We start from the raw sequence: 27,051 nt of genomic DNA on the forward strand, positions 1-27,051 counted from the left end.
GCGCGTACACCCTTTTTGGGTGTTTCGCCGAGCTCCTCCTCCTATTTGTGGAGTGCGTCTTGATGTTGTTCCACAAATGGGGGGACCTACAGTTTCAAGCCGACTCCGAACGGCAGATATTTTTATGAGGAGCTTTTTCATGGCAGAAATACACGCGGAGGTTTGCCATTGCCTGCCGAGGGGCGACCGCTATTAGAAAAATGTTTTTTTTCAATTTTGATGTTTCACCGAAATTCGAACCTACGTTCTCTCTGTGAATTCCAAATGGTAGTCAAGCACCAAACCATTCGGCTACGGCGGCCGCATTGCGTATTACAAGAACTTAACCGTTGGAAAGTTGGTGAAAAAATATACAATGTCGTAAGATCTTTCCTCTGCATTCGAAAATTTTTTGTTCGTGCAAGTAATCAGAAATCAAAAATTGTTCCCGTTTTCAATGGTATCCCTCAAGGCTCGCTGTTATCAGTTATACTTGCGATTGCGACGTAATTAGCAGAAATTTAACATTTCGTTTATGCCGATAGCGTCCTTATATTTTCAAAAATCAAAAACCTTTATTGTAAACTGCGTTCTCTAACATCTTGGCGGACTTAAACACTTGGTCAGAAAATATCCGGAGCTAATCTGTCTGTTAACAAAAGCTCATCTTTCCATATCTGAAGGAAACATAAAAGCGTTGTCCCTACCATTTTCCTTTTTAACTCTCCAGTCCCCATACTAATAAAGGTTGTCAAAAAAGTCTTGCGGTATTTCCGCAAGCTTGTCTTTGCAAGCGCGTAGTTCTAGTTGTATTCGTCGCATCGGTTCACGCTAGAGCTTTTTGGAAAGCTCTTTTCACGTGCTAACACGTGTTTGATTAATTGTTGTTTGCTTTTATTCGTTCGTGAGTTATAGCGTCGCAAACATGGAGCAAAATAAAGAGAAAATACGGCATATTTTACAGTACTACTACGATAAAGGCAAAAATGCATCTCATGCTGCCAATAAAATTTATGCAGTTTATGAACCCGATACAGTTTCCATTTCCACCGTACAACGATGGTTTCAACGTTTTCGTTCTGGTGCAGAGGTGATCGAAGATGCGCCACGGTCCGGAAGGCCTGTCGTCGAAAATTGCGATAAAATCGCTGAATTGATCGAAAGAGACCGGCATAGTAGCAGCCGTAGCATCGGCCAAGAGCTGGACATGAGTCATCAAACCGTTATAAACCATTTGAAGAAGCTTGGATTCAAAAAGAAGCTCGATGTATGGGTGCCACACGACTTGACGCAAAAAAACCTTTTTGCCCGTATGGATGCATGCGAATCGCTTCTGAATCGCAACAAAATCGACCCGTTTTTGAAGCGGATGGTGACTGGCGATGAAAAGTGGGTCACTTGCGACAACGTGAAGCGCAAACGGTGAAGCTGCCCAGCGGTGAAGCTGCCCAGACGGTGGCCAAGCCTGGATTGACGGCCAGGAAGGTTCTTCTGTGTGTTTGGTGGAATTGGCAGGGAATCATCCACTATGAGCTGCTCCCCTATGGCCAAACGCTCAATTCGGACCTGTACTGCCAACAACTGGACCGCTTGAATGCAGCACTCATGCAGAAGAGGTCATCTTTGATCAACAGAGGCCGAATTGTCTTCCATCAGGACAACGCCAGGTCACACACATCTTTGGTGACGCGCCAGAAGCTCCGGGAGCTCGGATGGGAGGTTCTTTTGCATCCACCGTATAGTCCGGATCTCGCACCAAGTGATTACCACCTATTTCTGTCCATGGCGAACGAGCTTGGTAGTCGGAAGTTGTCCACAAGAGAGTCCTGTGAAAATTGGCTCTCCGAGTTTTTTGACAATAGGGAAGCGAGCTTCTATAAGAGGGGTATTATGAAGTTGGCATCTCGTTGGGAACTCAGCATCGAACAAAACGGCGCATATTTGACTTAAGTCGCATTATTATAAGCAATTTTATGAACAATTAAAAATTCAATAAAAATACCGCAGGACTTTTTTGACAACCTATATAATAGTGAATTATTATAAAATACCTCTTATCTAAACATTGTATAGTACATATGAGAACTCTTGTCAATATAACAAAAGACATAATACTTTCTCAAACCGATTTCGGACTCATAATATACGTACACTGCGCCAGAAGTTTTATCAAACGCCTACAAACACCATATCATGCTGCGGCCAGGAGAAGTATCCACGCTTTCCCCACGTCCCCAATAAAGGTAATTTTAGCCGAAGCAGGACTGCTAGCTATTTCGCAAAGAATATGATGCTAATTCAAAAAATGCTTCTCTGCAGAAACAAATTGTTGTTCTCATACGTTGAATCAGAATGGCTTCAAAGAAACAAGTCTAACTCACCATCAGCAATATCGCGCATTTTAAACTTATCCAAGCACCTCGACATTGTTTCTGAACCAGCGCTCTCAGCAATCCAAAAGCATCCTCAGTGGTTGGCTGCAAGATCTATCTTCATCACCAGTTTATTAAAATATCCAAAATCTTCTACCAGCCCTTAATATACAGACCACTCTATAACAAATTTGTTGAAACTCTTAGAGGCAACTGAGAGTGTATTTATACAGACGGTTCGAAGTCTGACACCACCACTACTGACAAATGAGCTTGGTGGTTTGATTTCGGTCGGTGCAATGCCAATGTATTGCTCGATATCTAAAGCTGAAGTAGCTGCATTATTTGAAGAGGTACGGTTTGCCTCCCGTAGTGGAAATAAATATCTAATATGAAGTGATACTCGTAGTAAATCTACATTTGAAGCCCTTGCTAACCACATCAATAACACCCCACTATTTGAAAAAGTTCGCAAAATACTTCTAAAACATAAGGATCCCATAAAATTTAAATGGCTACCAGGTCATGCCGGTATTTGCGGGAACGAGAAAGCTGACGAACTACTAGACAACCAGACAACCTTTACATCTATTCGAACAAAAGAATGAAAAAACGAATACTGATGGTATTATGGAAAGTGTAACTGCTAGTGCTAGCACAAAAGCAATTATAATTATGATTACAGCAAGCGAAATAATATTTTGAATTACATTTTCAAATAAGCTTATCAGCTATTCCGAGTGTATTTCTGCCATGAAAAAGCTCGCCATAAAAGTATCTGCCGTTTGGAGTCGGCTTGAAACTGTAGGTCCCTCTATATGTGGAAGAACATCAAGACGCACAGCACAAATAGGAGGAGGAGCTCGGCCAAACACCCAAAAAGGGCCAATTATATATTATATATATATTATATATATAAGTTTTATTGGAAAAGTTAATGAACAAAGTTTATGTGACGTATATAGCAAAATAAATTGGAATAGGAATAACATGACTACTATGTATCGGATGTTTTTAAGAGCTTGGGAACTGAAAACATAATACAAAACATAAATATTGTTGGAAAAAATTTTTTTATAATAAACTGGTAGATAATTTCGCATTTATTTTTTAAATATAACATCCCCCATATGTCTGCCACGGGTCCAATTTTTGAATACTTTTTCCAATAAGTCTAGACAGATGGCTTTAATGGTGGCTTGAATATTGCAATATTGATTGTTAGGGGCACTGTATGATAAGTTGCGCCGTCTTGTTGAAACCCAATTTTGTCGATCTTGCTTCCGTACTGAACAGAAATGTTAGGACAGTTTACCATTTTCTCAGATGTCAAACCATAGTTATCGATACATATAATTCTCATGAGACCCTAAAAAGCAACCGATATATAAGTAATAATAGCCGGTTGTAGTTTGCCCGATCAAGAATTATGCTCGGGTTCATAAAGAACGCTTTGTTTTCCCGAATTTTACATTTTTCCTTCCATATTGGAAGCCATAGTGCTTTCCAGCAAGATTCAGTACAAGCCCACAGGGCAGGAATAACTCAAAATGATGCAGAACTCACTTCCATGCCTTTATTTCCCATGAAGAATGGCCTCCATATTCTCCAGATTGAAATCCGCTAGATTACAGAATATGGTCGGTTTTCGAGGCTCGTGTTACTCGACATAAGCATTTGGAGTTTATAGCAGTGCTGTGTTCGGAATGTGACTAACTTTTAAGGAGCTGCTGTAAATTGCTCAAAATTTTGTAAAGCGTTTGAAGTTGTGTATTTACCAGTCCAAATGAATGTGTTTTTTTTAACATTGTTTAATAATGAGTTCTGGAATGAAAGCTTTTGTATACACTTATTTTTTATCACCTTGTATATACTACTTACCCAAGAGTTGTCATTGTTACTATAGTGTACCAGAAAGCGGCCGGAATGGACGTGAAATTCGTACCATTAACGTTCTTCTCAGCATAAAACATAACAGTAGCAAATATTATAATAGCCATTGCCAGCGAAAATACTAGAAACCCCAATTCGGAAGCACACGATTTTAATGTGTAACCAAGAATTCGTAATCCTTGTGAATGTCGTGAGAATTTGAAAATTCGAAAAACCCGGAAGACGCGTAACGTCACAAAAGCGCCGCTTACATCATCGTTATCAGTGATGCCTAATCCAATGTAGTATGGTAGTATGGCAACAACATCAATAATACTCATAACGCTGCGCACAAACTTGCAGCGATCAGGTGCAGCAAACAGACGTAACAAATACTCGGCGGTAAATATCATAACGCAGGCGGTGTCTAGGCAAAAAAATACTATTTTATAACGCTCTCCACATGGCAGTGTGCCGGCTCGCCCTGGCCTATGGCCACACGGAACTGTTTCTACTACATTCGCCATAACTGAGACGGCAATAAAGAATCCAGTTACATAGTAGAATACTAGAGCTGCAGTGGATGTGTGTGGATTCTCAAATGCACGCCACATTTTTTGTCGTATATTCGTTAATTGTTGTAGATTCTGATCGCCATTTTCGGATAGTTTGTCGTCCATTAAACGTTCGGCATTCTCGCGCTTGCGATCACGATAATCTTCATAACAACAATCGCCAATTACATCAGGCATTATACCAAAGAATGCCAACTCCTCATCATAGCTGGTGAGACATTCATGTTTTGGATAATGAAGTTTTCCAGTGCGGTAATAATTGAGAATATGTCTAAAGATGTCTGGGTCTCTATCGAAGAAATACTCTTTACAATCTTCATCGTAGAAGAATTCACGTTCATTGGAACCTAGTAATGTATCAGGATACTTTTCGAGTGTATTTCGCCATGTTTCAAAGCGACGGCCGGAAACATTGATCAATAGCTTTTCGTCATCTGTTTTACGCCTATCCTTTGGTATAGGTGGTGGCGGTAGTGGGTGAGTAGCAATTGGAACCCAACCGATGGCCGCCGCCCGTGCAAATGGCAGCCAAGCGGCGACCGAGGCCATACTATGCGGTGGAATGTTTTACACGGAGGTTACTTATCAATTTATATATGAATGTGTTTATATATTTAAACGATGCCAAGCGATCGAATATTCAGAGCACGTTGATCAAATTTTTTTGTGTAACTATCACGAGTCAAAAAAGTATTTATATAAATTTTGCATCTGATTATGTATATTTAAGCTATATAGGTATGTATATAACATATGTTTAAGCTATATATTTTACATATTTAAATAGTTGCAGCATAACATTCACAGGTTTTCACAAAGTTGAAATATCCTCACGGGCTATATGCCCCCACTTTTGGTAAATTTGTAATTTGGGTTGTCTGTTCATTTTTGGAACTAAGCAAACTTTTAGACAATGACGTTACAGTTTGGAACATCAGTTGGATGGACGGCAATTTAGTCTTAAGAAATAAAAGTGGACGTGGTTTTTCCCCGATATCAATAATATTTACTTTATATTATTTATATAAGTGAAGGTAATACGTGTAGTAAGTTTAGGCAAGTCTTATCAAGTTATCTACATACAAGCATTTACCTAGAAGTGGGCGTATTTCTTTTTTAATTATATTAGACTAATATTTTTACCACATTTAAGTCATTTATATATACATATATATAATTGTAACAGTTCCTTTTTTAAAAATTAACGTTGTATGGGAGGTGGACGTGGTTATTGTTCTATTGAACACAACTTTACCATTTATTAGGGTACATGTCCTTGCTGAGCTTCAAAATAATTTTTCTCGAGTTATAGCTTGTAACATAAGACGGACGGACGGAAATTTAGGCTCAACATATAAAGAGGGGGAGTGGTTTTTATTCGATATCAGTAATATTTAAGTCTGATCTGAATGAGGTCAAGAGACAATACGTGCACCGAATTTTAGAGCGGATTCTGTTAAGTTGTGGGCATGTAACTGCCCTTTTTCGAAATATCAACCTTCGATGGACAAAAAGTAATATACGCACCAAGTTTCATTGAAATGTAATAAAATTTGCTCGAGTTATCATGCGCACGAAAAGACGTGACTAAGTCCACCCTTTTCATCATTTTGAGCATTTCGACATATTTATAGTCTGTATCCATTTCGAATCCTTTATTCCGTTATAAGTCAAGGAAGCAAATCGGATAGGATTTATGTAAACGTACACAAGCCGAAGTTCTTACCTTCAAACAAAAGCTCAGTTCGTACACGTATCATGTTTATAAATACAATAATCGTGTTCAATTTAGTATTCTCACTTGTTTTAGCACTTTTGATATCTTTATACGGGATGAAGTATGCACTTTTGTTTTGGTATGCCCTTGATGAGACTACCCTTTTGAATTTTAAACTTTTTTGTATCAAGTGAGTCTAGTCGTTTTCGAAATTTATATCTTTGTGAGATAAAATTAAGATTTGGCTCTTTCGATAGAATTGTCGATAATGTACAGCATTAACGTACCACACATGTGTGCTGGAGTTCAAATCAGGCAAAGAATTGTATATATATTTATTTTCTTTCGTCCTGGAATCGATTATCAATCATTGCGTACTGGTTTCGACCGTTTAAAAGTTATTAACAAAAACACTTTTATACTGATGCTCTTTTCTATCACTAAATATACGAAAGTAAATACACTTAGGGGTCAAGGTCAAACTTCACTTTTCCTTTGTACGTGGTAACATATTTTAAGTGCATTTTCTTCAAAAATTCGGCAAACATTGGTAATAACTTAAATAAAAGGTCATCCAAATGACCTATTTGTTGTCTTAACATAAAAAAATTTAGATTCTTTCAGGTTTCATTATTCAAAATACGACTCTTAACTATTATATATATGTGAAAAAAACTACATAATTTAAATGTCCAACATGAGCATGTCTACAGATAAAATCTGTTTGTTGTTGAAGGTTGTTCAGCAACACTTTGCGCTACAGCAGCAATATTCTCAACATAATATAACAGTTTTTGGTCTGTCTGTCCTTTTTCTATTATTGACAGAACAAGTTTCTTGAAATTTTTTCACCAACCTCTAAATTGTCAACTCATTCCGACGATTATTTCTACCGAAAAATCTCGAATTTCGCGATATATTGTTCTCAGAGATGGACAATTTTCATAATAACTTTATCGCGTTGTTCTAATATTGCACAACTGTACAAATGTCAAAGATTACATAAAAATAGGAATTATCCACTACTGACATCTAGGCGTCAATTTTGAAAGATCCTTTATACTGTTAATAAAAATGTATGCACAACCCAATTTTGAATAATTTTGCTTCTCCCGAGAAAAAATCTTTCAGCGATAAGTTTCAGTTTTTTCATGCAGATTTGATATTTCTTCTAAAGAGTCAAAGCAAAGCAAGGGCGGAGTGAAAACTTTTGAGTTACCTCAGTCTTTATAAGTTAAAATTATAGCTAAAATCAGTCTATGTGGCAATTTTCTTACTTTATAAGTTTCAGAAGTACAAACCAGCATTCAAGTATCTATTGGGCTTGCTAGTATGTAGAAGCTTCTGAGTCTGCAAAGAAGCTTTCTGCGATTCTGCAAGGGAGATACCTTATTAAAATTAAGTGGGTGTTTAAGGCTTTTTACTGAAGGCGGGACGTTCACATTTATTACAATAGAAAATGATACCACAGCTTGAAGGTTATATTGGTATGTCATTTTGAGAGTACATGCGATAAGGTAATAATTTTTGTTTCTTAGGTAATATGGTTACGCTAATATGCACTTGAATACAAATGTGAATAATACTTTTGCTTTATTTTATAAGGAGATGATGACTTTTGACACTTTATATAACTCCGGAGGAAGGTTCAACGCAAATGAGTTTCAACGAAGCTCATGCAAAATGTCTAAACATTACCGGACAAATACTAGGTTGTTCAATAAGTTTTGTAGTTCGACAAGAGACGGCATTGCCACTAGCCTAATTTTTTTGTTATATTGGTACACTCTTTATATGAACGTATGTGAAGTTTCGTTTCAATCTTTAAATTCATTCTTTGTTTACAAATCATTTAGTACCGACGCGTTACCGTATTTTCTACAATGGAAAGAATTAAGTAGGTAGGTCAGTAGTAGGTTTTGGAAGTTTTAAAAGCAAAGGAAATTTATGAATGAATGTTCAAAGTGTATAAGGACTTTTCGTCATCAATTAGTACAGTAGAAAGATGAGCTACTAAGTTTAAATGTGCTCGTACAAACCTTGAAGAAGATCCACGTCAAGGACACCAAAAACAGCAACAACACCTGAAATCATAGAAAAAATACCGGATTTCATATTGGAAAATCGGCGAGTGCCTGAAAGAGACTTAGAAGAAGCCCTAGGCATCTCATTAGACAGTGTAAGCAATATAGCATTTTGACTGAACTATTGGGTTTCAGAAAACTGTGTGCGCAATATGTGCCGCATTCGCAAACGATTAAACAAAAACACTTTCGAATGCGACTTTCCCAACAATATTTAGAGCGTTTTCGATAGGATAAAGTAAAGTGGATTTTGCTCGTAGATTCAAGACTATGGTTGAGACTTGGATCTATCACCATGATCCTAAATCAAAACAAGAGGCTAAAGAGTGAAACGAATTCGTGTCCAGATACCGGCCACGAACCTGCTAGCTGGAAGAAAACCAAAGTGGTCTTCATTCCTAAGGCAGGAAGGAGGGGCCACGTCCTGGCCAAGGACTTCAGACCTATAAGTCTTACCTCCTTTATTCTCAAGGTGTTTGAAAGAGTGATCGACTGTCACATCCGAGAGCACTGTGAAACCAGACTTTCTCCAGCCCAACACGCTTACCTGAAAGGGAAATCCACCGAGTCAGCCTTACATGAGGTAGAGACTGTAGAGAAATCTCTGGAGGGGAAACAATTCACTTTGGCGGCCTTTATAGACATAGCGGGCGCCTTTAATAATATTACGGCGGAGTCAATTGTCACGGCTCTAAACAGGCTAGGGGTGGAAAGACCTATCTACCGCTGGATCTCGTCCCTGCTTGGTAGTAGGGAAATTAATGCGGTGGCAGGAGGGGCAAGAATCACCAGATTCGTACATAGGGGCACACCGCAGGGCGGCGTCCTCTCGCCTCTCCTTTGGCTAGTAGCTGTAGATGAAGCCTTAACTCGCTTAAACAGGGGGGGGGGTAAAGGTGGTAGCATATGCCGATGACTTGGTCCTGATGGTCTCAGGTCCCTTCCCATCAGTAATGGCTGAAATTCTGGAAGGAGCACTGGCTACACTCAGCAGATGGGCCGCCAGTTGCGGTCTCAGGGTCAACTCTGACAAAACAGAGTTGATGCTATTCACCAGAAAATACAAGCCTCCACCCTTTAAGCTTCCTAGACTTAACAACCAGTGTCTTACACTTTCATCGGAAGTAAAGTATCTTGGTGTAATACTTGACCCCAAGCTCCACTGGAAGCCGCACATAGAGAATCGAGTTAAGAAGGCTAATATAGCCTTCTACGCCTGTAAATCTATGTTCGGCAAAAAATGGGGCCTCAAGCCACGTGTCGTACTCTGGATGTACAATTTAGTGGTTCTGCCAATTTTAACATACGGTTGCCTAGTTTGGTGGGTAGCTCTTCAGAAGGGCTACAACTTCACTAAATTAGAGAGAGTGCAGAGAACTGCATGTGTAGGCATCACTGGTGCCTGTAGGACATGTCCCACCGCTGCGCTCAACGTTATTCTCCACTTAATTCCTGTGGATCTGCAGGTTAAGTCCATTGCTGCTCAGAGTGCTATTAGACTGAAGGAGTTTGGCCTTTGGAGACAACTCCCGGTAGGACATAGCAGCATCTTGAAGCAGATCTCCCCTTCCTTCTCTGATATTCGCACCGACCTCTCCATCCGCAAACTGTGCTTTGAGGGTTGTGCTAGGGCTATCTTTCCGAGCAGGCAAGATTGGAAAGAGGGGAGAGTTGTTGCGGATATAGATGCCTCTGTTTTCACTGACGGATCCAAAATGGGATCTGGAGTGGGAGCGGGGGTCTACTCCAAATCAGCCAGCATTTCGGTCTCCTATAAACTGCCGGAGACAAGCAGCGTCTTTCAAGCAGAGGTCTTCGCGATCCTGCAGGCATGCAAAATGCTTCGGGATCGCTGCTGGGAGGGAGACATTAAAATTTTTTCCGATAGCCAAGCTGCAATCAAGGCACTGTCGTCGCCGAATTGCAGCTCTATTCTCGTGAACTCCTGCAAGGAGGAACTTAAACGCCTCGAACGTGCAGGAAACATTTCCCTCATCTGGGTTCCTGGGCACAGGAATATAGAGGGAAATGAAATTGCCGATGAGCTTGCCAGGAAGGGGGCGGCAGAACCAAATCCAGCTGCCCTCTTCTCAGACATCGGCATCCCCTTGGCCGTCGTTAAAGGGAAACTACACCACTTCTTTCTAAGAAAGGCGCAAGACAGATGGAGGTCTGTCTCATCGTGTGCCATTTCAAAAGCACTATGGCCTCAATATGACATAAACAGAACGCTTAAGGTGATGGGAACTCCCCGCCATTCAATCTCCAAACTCATTGCGGTGATCACTGGCCACTGGGTGATCGGCACTCACGCGGAGAAGCTTGGAATTCCGTACAACCCCCATTGCAGAAGCTGTGGGGATCCTGCAGAGAAAGAGACTGTGGAACACTTTCTCTGCAGATGTCCGGCCTTGGCGGTTAGGCGCTTGAGATTCCTCAGCGTCCCCTTTGGGGATGACTTGATGAAATTCTCCAGCCTAGATCCCTTTTCTCTCCTTCGCTACATCAACAGCACTGGATGGCTGTAGACGGGCTTATCTCCTACCTTAATCCTTTCACAGGTAGTGGTCCACTTTATGGTATCAAAACGGCACGTAAGTGCTACTTGTAGTGTACCTGGGGTACTCTTGCCATCTTACCTACCTACCTACCGGCCACGAAGGTGTTAGCATCAGTTTTTTGGGATACAAAAGGAATATTATTTGTGGATTTTTTGGCAACTGGTAAAACAATAAATTTTGGATTTAATCATATCATTTCGGATAATATCATTAGATATTATCATATCACATCAATAAATTTTGGATATAAGCTGGTCTAAAAGGTTACAGACCAGCTGAAGAAAACAAATCGTGAAAAAAGAGACCCAGTTTGCAGAAGAAAAAAGTTCTTTTCCATCAGGAAAATGCACCATGCCCTTGGGATTTTGACAATGGCTAAATTCCATAAATTATAGTTCGAATTGTTGGAGCATCCACCGTATTCACCAGATTAGGAAAAAGCGTTTTTCTTCCAGATTCTCACTTGAGGGATGGAATTCATGAATTGGAATCTCATTGGAACAAGTGTATTGATGTTCATGGAGACTATACTGAATAATAAAGAGCATTTCAATCCATAAAATTGTTTTCTTATCGAACGGCAAAACTTATTGCGTTTTGCATAATATTCAAGGCAAACGCGGCCAAATTAAGTGTTATGGCCTACTGATATGGATGCGACCTCAATAGAGTCAACTCAATATGCGGCAGTAGCGCGAACTGCTAGAAAAAATATTTTGACTTCTCAAAAGATATATTGTTTTTTTTACATTTAAGTACAGTGAAACGTTGCCATGTTTGAATTACTTTAAATTAAATTTTGGAACTAAGCTGCCATTTTTAATTTAAAAATTAAAAAAAAAACAATACATTCTGTATAAAGCCCTTTATTAAACAGTGTGTAGAGTACCTTCACTTCACTTTCAAACTTCTTTCGAATTCTTTAAATATATTTTTAATAGGTAAATGAACTCAAACTTAAATTATGTAAACCATTTCAATTTACTCTACTCTTTAATTTCAATGACATAATTCTTTTCTTTTTTTTTGAGACCCGAAACATGAGTAAACACATGGCACACACCAAATACATTTTTTTTGTCATATGATACCTCACTCCAAAGCAAAACCATAGCTTACTATGAAGTAAGTCTGCCTAAGCAAAATTTTATTGTATAGTATTTTTATGAATTTATAATTTTGTTATTGATTTTTACTTGTAACAATGTTTGGTTGTAATTATATATTTTTGATGAGAAGGCAAAAAGAAAGTATAAAATAAAGCCATTCTATCAGAAGGCGGGCAATTCAGTCTTAGCCTGGTAGTTGGAAGGCAGTCATTTGCCCTAACTAAATAAAAAGAAATCTTTTATTTAAAAGGAGCCTTTAGTCGGCACGTTTGCTCTAAAGCTCTTCCCGGATAGTAAAGACTTCTCGTGGTGAACCTTTAGTCGGCAGGTTTGCTCTAAAGCTCTTCCCCGAAGAAAAGTACTTTTCATGGCGATCCTACGGACGATCCTTAAATTTTGAAATACCTTTCAATTTTCAACCAAAAACTTTAAATTTTTTAACAACTTCATGGAAGGTCCAAAGAAGCTTTTTATACATCAGTACAGAAATAGAATTGAGGATAACAAAGATACCCATCGTGTGGCTATACCCAAGGAAAATCTGAAACTTAAAACCCGAGGAGGATATAAAAAACGCCTTAGAGTGGAAAAAGCTAAACTTCATGACAAAAGAAGAACAGTGAACCAACAAGCAAGCAATAACTTCTCAAAAGCGTTAGCAGCTGACCATGCTCTAGAACAAGTAAACAAAGAACTTAAGGCAAAACTACACCAGAGGAAAAATAAAATTTGGGAAATCATAGAAAATACAAAAAGTTACGCTTATGGGGAACTGGTGGTCAACAGAAAAGAAGGAGGAAATCATCCTCAACCAAACATAAGCCAACAACAGCAGCTTTTTAGAAAACAAAATAATAACACTTGATGTAATCATTTTATTCACTATCTTTATCATAATTTTATACATTGTACACAGAATTAACAAATATTATAAAACATACTTACATAAACACTTGAATAGAAGTAGGCAGATAGTTTAAGACAAATCAGAACAGAGCGGTTCAAATACTATTTCAACACAAAACATGTCAGAATTCGATATAAATACATCGTTAAAAGTAGTCCCAGAATTTACTGGAAACTACAGGGACTTACCATCATTTTTAAAAATCGCAGAGTTGATCTATAAGACATTAAATGAACAGAGTAAAAAAACATTTATAGAATTTATTAGGGAAGTAAAATTGAACAACAAAGTAAGGACAGCAATTGGAATTTTAGACCCAATTGACAATTTTGATAAATAACAAATTGAACTAACAAAGCTGTACAAGAATCCATTGACCATTCCAGAAATGTACTCAAAACTTAATTGCTATACGCAGAGAAATCAAAATGTGGCTACATTCAGTGACCATATTCTGCAACTTATTTCTGAATTGAATGTGTAATGTATCGCAGAGATGGAAGGAACAGTAACAAACGAAAGAAAAGACGACGTCATTAGAAATAACCAAAAATATGGTTTAACCATTTTTAAAAATAATCTAAACGACAACCTAAGACAAGCGATATGCTTAACCCAAACGAAAACACTACAAGAAGCCATAAACTTGGCAAAAGACCTAGAAAGGACTACCAGTACGTCTGGACAAATTATGTTTTTTAGTCAAAACCATGTCAAAGGACGAAACAATTACAGAGGACATAATAACACAAATAAACAAGGACGTAATACCTTTAACCAAAACTATGTTGGACAAAATTCACACCGTGGAAATAATTACAGAGGAAATCATGGACACCGTGGACAAAATCATAATGCAAATAACTATTTTGGAGCTAATAATAACAATTATAATAGAAATAATTATAACAATAATTTTAGATACAATAATAATTTTGGAAATCAGTACAATCGTGGGCACAACAGGGGACAAAACAATAACCGTGGGAACACTTACAGCCGCGGAAACTTTAATAATAATAATAACAGAATTAGAGTAATGCAACAGGGAAACGAGTTTGCCCCGGAGGAAGGACAAACGAACGAGAGTCAATCCCCGGGTACCCAAAATTAAATATTTTTAGAATTTCAAATAATGCTACGAATATAATTTCTTTAAGATGTGCAGACTCAAATACAAAGCTAACTTTCATAATAGACACGGGAGCAGACGTATCTATCATAAAGCCAAAAAATCTAAATGCCGACTTATTTTTCAACGACCAAGATAAATGTAAATTAACAGGGATATCAAACGAAATTATTCACTCAAAAGGAGTAACAGACATAAAATTAGATTTTGGAGAGAAATCGCATATCCAAAAATTCAACATAGTAGACAGGATTTTCTGAAAGATTGCCTTTGCAAAATCGATTTAGAAACATATACTATAACACTCGTTGTTGATGATGAAGAGATCCTTTTACCCATTCATTCAGATTTATCTGAAGTTTCGGATATAATTATTCCTGCAAGATCGGAAATAATTCACCGAGTAAAATTAGATCTAACTGAAGACAGCGTCGTGTTCAATAAAGAAATTCAAAAAGGCGTATTTCTAGGAAACTCCATAGTACCCAAGGAAGGATTTGCTCACATAAGACTACTTAACGTTAACGACAGTGAAATTCGTATCAAAAATCTAAATCTTGAAACAGAACCCTTAAATAACTATTACGTAATTAACCAGAAAAATAAAGATAATTTTGACAAAACACGTTTTCAAAAATTAATAAAAATTTTAAATTTAGATTCAGACGACAAAATTGCAAGGGATTTGAGCACTAATAATTTTTATACCCAACATTTGAGTATGAACGATAAAACACCTGTATACATAAAAAATTACAGATTACCCCAGACTCAGCTTGAAGAAATAGAAGAACAAGTAGAAAATTTATTGCAAACCGACATAGTGGAACCATCAGTGAGCGCCTATAATTCACCTCTTTTGATTGTACCAAAGAAAAGTAGCGGAGACACAAAAAAATTGAGGCTTGTAGTAGACTATAGACAACTAAACAAAAAGATTATTAATGATAAATTTGACAAGAATAGAAGACGTACTAGACAAACTGGGTCGCGCAAAATATTTTTCAACGCTCGACATGACAAGCTCATTTCACCAGATAACGCTAGACAAACACTCAAGACACCTGACTGCATTCTCCACAAGACAAGGTCATTACCAATTTAAACGCTTACCATTTGGACTCAAAATATCTAGCAATAGCTTTCAAAGAATGCTCACAATAGCTTTGAGTGGTTTAGATAGCAATGCATTTTTATACGTAGACGATATTATAGTGTTTGGCTGTAGTCTAAAACACCACAACAGTAATTTAATTGCAGTTTTTGAAAAACTACGAAAATATAACTTAAAACTAAATGCGAGAAAGTGCGTATTTTTAAAATCCGAAGTCGTGTACCTAGGACATCTGATCACGCAAGATGGCATAAAAACAGACCCATCAAAATTTGAAGTGATAAAAAATTACCCCGTACCCAAAAGTAGTGACGAGGTTAGGAGATTTGTAGCTTTTTGCAATTATTATAGACGTTTTGTACACAATTTTGCTCAAATAACCAAGTGCCTAAATAATCTCGTAAAGAAGGGACAAGTATTTGATTGGACTGACGAATGTCAGAAAGCATTCGAATCACTAAAAGGAAAACTAATCAATCCACCTATCTTACAATATCCAAATTTCGAGCAACCATTTGTGCTCATAGAAAAAGAACTACTCGCGATTCGCTGGGGAATAAATTTATTCCGTCCATACCTAATGGGTAGAAAATTCACCGTGGTAACGGACCACAGACCTCTTATCTCCTTATTTTCACACAAAAATCCTTCGTCCAAGATGACAAGGATTAGACTTGATTTGTCAGACTATGATTTCGAAATAGTCTACAAGCAAGGCAAAATAAACACAAATGCCGATGCATTATCACGAATAAAGATAGATTCAGACATACTAAAAAAAAATTATACCAACGGATTGTGATGACAATAATAAAATGTTTGTAATAACAAGGGGAATGTCTGCCAAAAATAACACCAGGGTAGACAAGGAGAACTACAACTCTCATTCGAAGTCAGGCCAACTTCACATTTGGGATTGTACGTCCACAGCCGATATAAGAAATATAAAAAGATTAAAATTCGTATACGAAGAAAAAATGAAAGGATCCGAAATACAGATAAATAAAAATGGGGATATAATAGTCCGATATAGTAAGGAGCCTCTGAAATACGTTTCAATCATGGCGAAACTATCATCAATAGCGACTAAAAGAAATATAGAAAAGCTAGCGCTAGAAAAAGATAATTTATTAAGAGAAATGAATATTGAACATTTTAAGAAAGCATTCAACAAGTTGCAAACTAAAAGATTAGAACAAAATTTAAGACCCTTAAAAATAATTTTATATAAAGCCCCAAAACAAATTAATGACGAAGAAATTATAAAGAATTTAATCTTTGAGTATCACAATTCAGCACTAGGAGGACACCTGGGTATAAGAAAAACTATCTTAAAATTAAAACAAAAATACATATGGAAGAACATGAGAAAAATAATAAAACAATATATAAACAGTTGTAAAGAATGTACTCAAAACAAACAGACAAAGTACATAAAAGAAAAAATGACAATAACGGACACACCTAGTACAAGCTTTGAAAATTTAAGCATAGATACAGTAGGACCATTGATTATATCAAATGATTTCCGATATATTTTAACGGTACAAAACGGACAAAATACATAATCTATCTTCTATCGCAAAGACACTAGTAGAACAGGTAATACTAAAATACGGACTTTTTAATACATTAAAATCTGATCGAGGTACAGAGTTTGCAAATGAATTAATGAAAAATATATGCGAAATACTAAATATAAAGCAGACCTTTTCAGCACCCTATCACCATCAGACAATAACAGTTGCAAGGAGTCACAGAGTCCTAAATGAATTTCTGTTACACTTCGTAGAAAATCACGAATGGGACCAATGGCTACCTTATTTTGCATTTGCTTTTAATACCACACCGAACATAGAGACGGAATATTCACCGTACGAGTTAATATACGGAAAACTTCCACGCTTACCAACTGACATAATCGAGGACAATCAACCAGTATATAACTTAAACAATTACGCAAATGAGATGAAACTTAGACTAAAAGAGTCACTTCTTAGGGCACAAGAGCTGATAAAACTAACAAAACAAAAGAGAAAAGAACTATATGATAAGAGCAGTAACACATCAGAATTAAAAGTAGGTGACTGGGTATTTGTAAAACTAGAAAGTAGAAGAAAACAGCAAAGTCCATATCATGGTCCTTATCTCATAGTGGAGCGTAAGGGAGTCAATTCTGTAATACAAATTAACAATAAGCTTAAGGAATATCATAATAATACCCTTAAGAAATACAAAATCACCTAAAATATTATCATATTAAATAAATTAAAGAAAAATTTACTATAAAACATACAATTAAAAATAAATTTAAATATACTAAGAAACTTTTAAAGTCATAAAATTATTTTTATTGAAAACTACTGAACTTGCAAAATTTAACCAAATTTTTTTAGCACAGTAATTTTCAATCTTAACCATAGGGGTGTAGAGTACCTTCACTTCACTTTCAAACTTCTTTCGAATTCTTGAAATATATTTTTAATAGGTAAATGAACTCAAACTTAAATTATGTAAACTATTTCAATTTACTTTACTCTTTAATTTCAATGACATAATTCTTTTCCTTTTTTTTGAAGCTCGAAACATAAGTTAACACATGGCACACACCAAATACATTTTTTTTTGTCATATGATACCTCACTCCAAAGCAAAACCATAGCTTACTGTGAAGTAAGTCTGCCTAAGCAAAATTTAAGTCTATATTTTTGATGAGAAGGCAAAAAGAAAGTATAAAATAAAGCCATTCTATCAGAAGGCGGGCAATTCAGTCTTAGCCTGGTAGTTGGAAGGCAGTAATTTGCCCTAACTAAATAAAAAGAAATCTTTTATTTAAAAGGAACCTTTAGTCGGTAGGTTTGCTCTAAAGCTCTTCCCGGATAGTAAAGACTTCTCGTGGTGAACCTTTAGTCGGCAGATTTGCTCTAAAGCTCTTCCCCGAGGAAAAGTACTTTTCAAGTGAACATTTATAGTTACCTTTGTAGTCTTATATCAATACCCTCTAGACAATACACAAGGTAAACAAAACTAATACAGGAACAAAGCAAATAATTCGCTATATTCTTACATCTGAACAAAGAAGACAAAATTTTTATATAAAGGAACACATTTCCAAAGTAAGTAACTCACATTCTGCAATAATACTATACGAATACAGTATAAATAAAGGGTGATCAGATCACGCGTCACTACTGTCAAACTAAATACATAATTTTTTTAGTATTCATTCCCATTTCATCATGGAAAACACACGCCTCAACAAAGTTTACGATTCGTACAATTGTATTACGAAAATCGACGCTCTATGAGAAGTGTTCATTGTGCGCTCACGCCAACTTATGGTGTGCTTAACCGTCCTACGTTTTTGACAATATTGCTGTATTTGCCTTACCTCTATTGAAAATAACCGTTTAATAAGGCCTATGGGTTGGAGGAATCATCGGTATTATCTTCAAACACAAGGCTGGCGTCAATGTAACAGCGAATGACGAACGCTATCACGTCATCATAAACGACATTATTATGCCGGAAATTAAAGCCCGTAATCACCACAACATTTGGTTCTAACTAGATGGCGTTACTTACTATACAGCTCGTGAAACAGTGGATTTACTACATAGTCGTTTAGCTGAGAAATTTATCTCCTGTCTCATACCAATGGATTGGCCACCAAGATCGTGTGATATCACACCTTTGGTCTTTTATTTGTAGGATTATGTCAAATTTAAATGCTTTGTGAATAAAACAGCTTCGATTGAGGCATTGGAAGCCAACATAACTAAAGTTATTCACGAGATACCGACTGAAGCGAGTCCTTCAAAATTGGTGTTTACAGGTGGCCGAAATACGATGTAGTTGCGGCCAACATTTGAAAGAGTTTACCTTAAAAAAAATGTCACTAATGGTTCTATACAAGAATAATAAATATTGCCCAATCAATGTTCGTTGTTTTATTTCAATTTAAAATCCGATACCTCTAAATTGATCACTCAAGAAAAAACATAATTTCCCTTGTATTTAATACATAAATATGTTTAAGGAATATTTTAAAATAAACTAAATACACGTAACTCAAATTAAAATAATTGCGCAGTCTCGAATCTAAAATTACTAAACAAGCCTTACCATACCGCAGTTCGTAGAAGCCTTAACGCCTTTCCAACATCTCCTACTAAGTGCATACATTCCAAGGCTGACCTACCCTCTGTCCCTGATAGATACAAAATTCTCAACTTTAGGCTAATCCCGAAGCTTTTGACCACCACCAATAGACTTTTAATACCTTGAAGACTGCGAATTCAAACCCTAAAAGCATCGCTTAAATTGTGTCAACAGGCCCCCTGGACCTTCTCTCGCCCCTCAATAAACTCTGATCTTCACAAGTTCTATAAAAATAACACTAGCTCCGAACTATTCAAGCAACTCTTCGGCGAACTAGTCAACAGAGAAGAGTTCGCTAGTAGAACTCACATACCTATTTACAGATGGGTCTAAATCCGACAATAGCACAATTTTCGCTGTAGTACACAACAATGGTGCCCTGATAACAGGATGCTTGTTACCAAGTTATAGCTCAATATTTTCATCCGAAGCAACCGGTATTCTTAAAGCAGTGGACTTTGCGTCGAGATCGAAAGGTAAATTTGCCATATTTACTATTAGCTTTTCGGTAATACAAGGGCTATCCAACATTTACTGTAGTAGTCAAATTCTCTCTCAAATACGGGATTACTTAATGAAAAATTGAAGCAAAATACGTATCGTCTGGATACCAAGTCACAAAGGCATTCTGGGAAATGAATCGGCAGATCTAGCGGCCAAATACATGCACCAATCCCCAGTCTTCCTATTTACTACACTTGTCTCTAAAGACCTTCAAGCTTACATAAACAGCTATCTCCTTCGACAAAAATATGTATCCTGGGCGCAATTCAGGCACCCGTATAAAGCTTTTAACCCAGAGTGTGAAAAAGCAATATATGCATCCTCATTATCAAGGAATCAAATTTCTGTATTCGTCCGTTTAAGGATCGGTCACTCCAGGCTAACCCATGAACACCTTCTTCTATCCACGTCTCCTCCCACATGTCCTTTCTGTAACGACCAACTTCACATTATACACGTAATAGACATCTGTGCAAATTTAAATACTAAACGTGTACCTATCTTTAGTCCGAAAAACCCCTCCGAACTTTTGAAAAATACCACAACAGAGAATGTCATTAAAATATTATATATAACTTTATTAAGGCAATCAGTCTAATTGAAAGCTTGTAAAATTGTCATTTATCTTATACCTTAAAACTTAAGCATAATCTCATAATTACCAAGCACGGAAGGCCCAAGCAGCTAGTATGCTCTTTTTCTAAGTTAGTATAATATTTTATATTATTCTAATAAATAATAATAATAAAATACTCTTTCAGTCTTACACAATACCTACATATATACATAAAATCACGGCTTATTTTATAAAAACGAATTTGTGCATGTATAAGTATAAGTACCTATATGCATCTTAGTTTGTTTGTACACTAGAAAATTGCTTATTTAATTTCATATAATTTCCCTTTCATATTTACTTATATAGCCTCTTATATAATCGCTAAGATACGTTAAAATAGCGTTTAAAAGTAAAAGTTTAATGATGCCAATAAAAATTATCAGTAGTCCAAACATGTTATAAATGTATTAAGAAATGGTACAATAGAGTGGCAATATCCAGGATGATTTGGTTAATTTTTCGCTCGACACTCAAACATTGTAAGAAAACAATACATATATTTAAATTATAGACAATACATAAATATATTTAAGTTATTGTCAATATCTACCGGGTTTTGAAGACACCACATTTAAAATACATTACCATGTGTAAAGAAAAAGTGAAGCTTGACCCCTGAGTGTATTTACTTTCGTGTATTTAGTGATTAAATAGAGCATTATTATAAAAGTGGTTTTGTTAATAACGCTCCTTCTGATAATGAATACGGGACCAATACGCATCGATTGGCACCCCCTTCCGCTTTTTTTTATCAATTTTTCAATGTGCCCCACAAAGTAAAAGATAACCGTCAAATTCAGTTTTTTAATTTTAATAATACAAGGTAACTTTAAATTTATTTGATTTGAAAAATCCACATGCCAGAGAGCGGACTTGCACCGTCGCCTTCAGAATCGCAAACTGTAGCCAGCATATTATGAAACTATTGTCATGGTTATTCACGTTTTCTTATTAGTCTTTTTACTTTCAAACTTCAAATAAGTGACTCGAAATTGTCGAATTAATACCCAATTGTACCCCATGCAGACTAATCCCGGGATACTCTTCTTGGCACAATTTTCCGTATGTTATATAGTCGAACGTGCATACGTTTTTATGCATACACACATATGTATGCCTATTTGAATGTATATATGTATTTACACCAGCCTTATGTATTAGGAACTTTTACCAGAGTTTATGACCTTCTTAGCACATAATTCTTATATCAAAATGGTATTTGAGTAACAAGTATTGCTACTTTAATATTATCGGAGTGTTTTTCAACCTAACGACCACTATATATATAAATATTTACTAATGTATGGCAAGCATACATTTTAACTAATGATTTTCTTTTAATTGCACAAATTTTTGTTTTGGTTGAACGTTACTTTTACAACCTCTGAAGTCAATCCACTTGAAGAATAATCGATTCGTAACACTTAAAAACTATATATTTCATCATTTGTTTATTTTAGAATGATTTGAATTGCTTCACTACTTGTATTATAATTATTATATATAAGCGTTAGTTTTTTTTAATAAAACTGAAACACAAAATTTATTTTATGTATGCGTTGAAATCAGTGTTACCACGGTTATTGTCTTCTTGGTGGAATTTTCTCTATCATCATTGTCATCCTTTAAGGTGCATTTATCCGACAATGGCATTCATTTCAATTGTTATTAGATTTCTTAATGTATGCAGTGTTTTAGTAACCGCGAACCGTATTATATTTAACGAAGCCAAATTTGCACCTTTAACGGTTGCGGCATGAATATACTAAATACATATATGCACGATTTATTGATAGAAAGCGTCGTCGCCTTTCGCTCAAATGTGTATATACATACATGCGCACGCAGTATGAGTATAAAACAGCAAAAAACAGAGGGTAGCCGAATAATCATACCCGGATAAATAAAAAATTTGATGAACAAAAATTTAAGGAATGTAGTTGTTATTAAACTTCAACACAAGTAAGGGATTACTTTTGTATTTATTTGGTATTGAACAAAAAACAGGAAAAAGTTTTTTAAAAAGGAAAATATAGGCATAGCAAAATTGCAGTATTTTGTCACATTATACGTGCAAAATTTCATCGGCGACGGGATTGTTAAGTGCTTCCAAATTCAAATAAGACATGGTCAGTGATTGGCACTAAGGGTTGAGGAAAGTTCCTCATTGTATGGTATAATGCGGATGAATGTAAGAACCTCTTTACAAACTCATATCTCACACTACAAGACTGTTCCCGAACGACAAACTTATATTTAAGGATGTGGGAGCAGACGTGGTCTAGGCTGCAATTATGTATCATAGTATATAGATAAAGACATTTTGTGCGTGGTTCTCCAGTAGACTTATATCATCCGTATACACCTACATATAATAAAAATAAGCACCACCGGTATAAAATACATAAATAAACAGCAAATTAAAAAAATTAGATTTAAATTAAATTATTCAAAATTGAGACACAAATGCAATGAATACGAAAAACTTAATTATAAGAAAATACATAAAATATTGCAATTATTGAATTTAACATAAAAACTGGGTAACGAAAACAAAATTGTGAAAATTTGTTTGGGCAAAAAGCAATATTCAAAGGTTCATAGCTGCAGAAGATTGGCCGTCTGAAAGTCCACATCTGAATCTATTGGACTACAGTTTGTGGTCAGAATTTGAGAACATGGCCTGCCGAAGACCTCAAAGAATTTTGGACAGTCTCAATCAATCTTTGGTTCGAGCAGCAACGTTAATATCCATGGAAACCGTGTGTGTTGCAATAGCTATATGGAATAATCATTTGAAGGCTTATGTAACAGCAAATGGTGACCATTTCGAATGAAAGTGTAAAATTTTTTTGTTTAATATTCACATGATTAAATAAAACTAACTTTATTAAAAAAAGTATTATAATTTCATATCTATAACGGACTTAACTTGCAACAGAACTTATGGCAGAACTAAGTACACAAAATATGTCAGTGCTCTCATAAAAAACATATTATACCGCAAATTATATTTTGAAAGAAATAATTATAAATATTTAAATTGCGATATTTTTTAATAAAAGTGAAAACGAAATCTTTTAGTCAGTTATTTTGGTATATTATTTCTGGTAGCCGGCCATTTCGACTATCAGCCCAGGCATTTGCAATGGTGCCACGTATTGAAACGAGTTCTTGGGCGCGCTCTCACACAAAGTGAGAGAGCTTCGCATCTTTTTGTCTATGATTTGTCCAGAGCGGACATTGACAATAGGATGCGAAACTCTTTCATTTTATGTGAGAGCGCGCCCAGGAACTCGTTTTAATACTTGGCAGCAGTGCCAATCTCTGAGCTGATGAACAGCTGACAGTCAAAATAGAGAGCTGCTAGAAGTAAGGCACAAAAAATATGAGATGAAATCAGTTCGTTTTTGCGTTAATGTGTTTTAAGCCTCTCGAAAGATAAATTTTCAAGTTAAATATTGAAACATAACAACAACACGTTTGGATATTTTAGGCAATATACATGCCTGCTTGGACCTCACCAACAACCGAAGTGAAAACAAATAAGAATTAAATTAAAAAAATTAAAATTAATTCTTTGTCTATCTTTCTATAGATGTTTTGAGTTAAATTGTATTGTGTATTGTAACGGGTGATCAATTAAGAGGAGTTTTTTTCATTTGCGTTTTTTTTACAGATCGCGCGCGAGTTGTGGCAAACTGTCATCGTGGATTTGTTGAACAGCGTTTGGCATTTCATCATGGAAAGACTCACACCGCAACAACGTCTACAAATTGTTCAACTGTATTATGAAAATCAGCGTTCTGTGACAAATGTTTTTCGTGCGCTTAGACCGCATTATGGTCAACATAATCGGCCTGCCTTAAACACTATTCGACATACCATCAACAAATTTGAATCCGAATATTCATTGGTGGATAATTCTCGACCGAATAGACCACGTCCAGCAAGAAGCATTGAGAATATAGCGGCAGTAGCAGAGAGTGTACGTGAAAACCGCGATGAATCGATTCGGCACCGTTCTCAGCAACTTGGACTGTCGTATGGAACAACTTGGTCAATTTTACGGAAGGATCTTCATTTAAAAGCATACAAAATTCAGCTCGTACAAGAACTAAAGCCAAATGATCTTCCTGCACGTCACCGTTTTGCTGATTGGGCTCTTGAAAAGATTGAAGAAGATTCGCTGTTTGAAGGTTTTGAACATAATTTACATTTTTGTTTTTTTTTTTTAACTATTGAAAAAAGCACCTCATGATTGATCACCCGTTATTAAGATACAACATAAAGAATATCCGTCGCCACTTACACATGCACATGCATTTATGTAAAATACAATATAATACGAATACTTACTTTAACCTACGTGTTGTAATTATAATTCTTTATTATTTTTCAATATAATGTATTTATGTGATTTTATTCAACATCATTTCATATAGATACATTTTACAATTTATTAAAAATTGTTGCAAAAACAGAAAACAGTCGTTATTTCAAGCATATATTATTAGTTCAACATTGTATCATATTTATTCACTTACATTAGCAGCGCTTGCTCCAATTTGAGGGTCTTTTAATCTTTGATACGTACTTGAGGAATTTTGTGGTTGATTGAGAGCGCCTTATTGGTGATGTTGTAGATAGAGTTCATTACTCTGTTGGTACTGATCAACACATTGGTTGAAAAGTCCCGGGCCCATCACATAGGCACTAGTTTTATGCATTCACCTTTTTTTCAGATAATACTAACCTTAAAAAGTCAGCTGATAAAATTTCCTGATATAGTTGGTGAGCATTGTGCTAAGAGTTACGCTACTTCTGTTATTTTCAAAACATTGGATCGAAAGGAATTCCGTGTTTTAATTTTACATTGCTTCTTAATGGGAAAAACTACTGTTAAAGCGAAGCAGTAGCTTGAAAAGTGTTATGGCGACTTCACTCCATCAGAAACAACAATAAAACGATGGTTTGCTGACTTCAAACGTGGTCGTGGAGACACCAATGATGCACAACGCAGTGGACATCCAAATGAGGTAATAACACCAGAAAACATCAAAAAAAAAGGTTGTCTGTAAAGTCGGTTTACTGACGATAGTTTAACGTGACAACGTCATAAGAAAATATTGATGGAATGGTTGCAATTTTCAAAACAAAATTTTAATTTTATTTGTTTGATAGATATTTTGTATGGATATAGAGGAGGAGGTAAATGGAATTGCAATGGAATAGGTCAAGTTACATTTACACAAACGTGAAAAATGACGAAACATTTATAAAATTCTTGAAAGATATGTTCAATTTCGATTGTGCATCAGACGTTAATAAGTCAACAACACTAAGAGGCACCATCATCGATTTGCCTTTTTCAAGACACTTTATACTCGAAACACTCCCTTTCATTTCCTACTTTTTCTATCATCGTCCTATTCTCAACAGAGAAATGGTTCATTATCATGCACACAGGAAGAAGGCATATGCAAATACAAATATGTGAATTTACATATACATACATAGTATGTGTAGGACAGAGCCAGATGTCGAACGTTGCCGAACGCGGGGGCCGATTGTGCTCTTTGTCGTTCGTTCCGCGCTCTCGCTTGCAGTTCAAGCACATTAGCTTACATTTGCTTACGTACGGAATAGATTCGTATATTTGATATGTCCATATGACTTGTATGCATCTTTACATATAGATTTGTTCTTTTTGAAAATTGCGCGAAATTGTATACAACATATCTTATAAGGTATATGGTAAATATTACCATACATTTTTTCCTTCATATATAATAAAAAGATTAATAATAATAACATTAAAACAACAGGTATTATTAACAAACTTGGTTTTATTTTAAATTCTTCCAGTAAATCAAATTAATAATAATCAATAAGAAGGCATATGCAAATACAAATACGTGAATTTATATATGTACATATGCGCATATACATACATATAATATAATATATACGCTCACTTAAGTAGGAGAGAGCAAGATGTCGAACGTTGCCGTTCGTTTGCTTTGTTCGTTCCGCGCTTTCGCTTGCAGTTCATTCAAGGTAACGGCAATGAGCAAGGTAACGACTAATGAGCAAGGTAACGACAAATGAGCAAGGTAACACTAATGAGCAATGTAACGACACATTTTTTCGTGCGTGCAGCCGGCTAAATCGAATTATAAGACGTTATCACGTCAAAAAATCCACAAAGTCGTTTTGAATGATCGAAGAGTGTAGTTTGCATGAGTTAGCTGACATCGTAAAGATATCAAAAATCGTGCTGGCTTTTTATTTCATGAGCATTTTAAAGAAATTGCCGCGTTTGCTCACTGTTGACCAAAAACA

At 36.1% G+C, this 27,051-nt stretch overlaps 1 protein-coding gene across 1 annotated transcript in view; it reads right to left on the bottom strand.

Annotated features, from left to right (window-relative positions):
• The window catches only part of LOC129250660 (potassium voltage-gated channel protein Shal), a 94,384-nt gene extending 71,923 nt beyond the window's left edge, over positions 1-22,461 (bottom strand). The window contains exons 1-2 of the mRNA XM_054890264.1: positions 22,089-22,461; positions 4,233-5,470 (exon numbers count right to left, since the gene is read on the bottom strand). Of these exons, the coding sequence (XP_054746239.1) occupies positions 4,233-5,347 (1,115 nt within the window). The 5' untranslated portion in view covers positions 5,348-5,470; positions 22,089-22,461. The remainder of the gene's footprint in view (positions 1-4,232; positions 5,471-22,088) is intronic.
• Positions 22,462-27,051: the final 4,590 nt, after the last annotated feature.

Source organism: Anastrepha obliqua, chromosome 6, assembly GCF_027943255.1.
Source record: "Anastrepha obliqua isolate idAnaObli1 chromosome 6, idAnaObli1_1.0, whole genome shotgun sequence".
NCBI classification, from domain to species: domain Eukaryota; kingdom Metazoa; phylum Arthropoda; class Insecta; order Diptera; family Tephritidae; genus Anastrepha; species Anastrepha obliqua.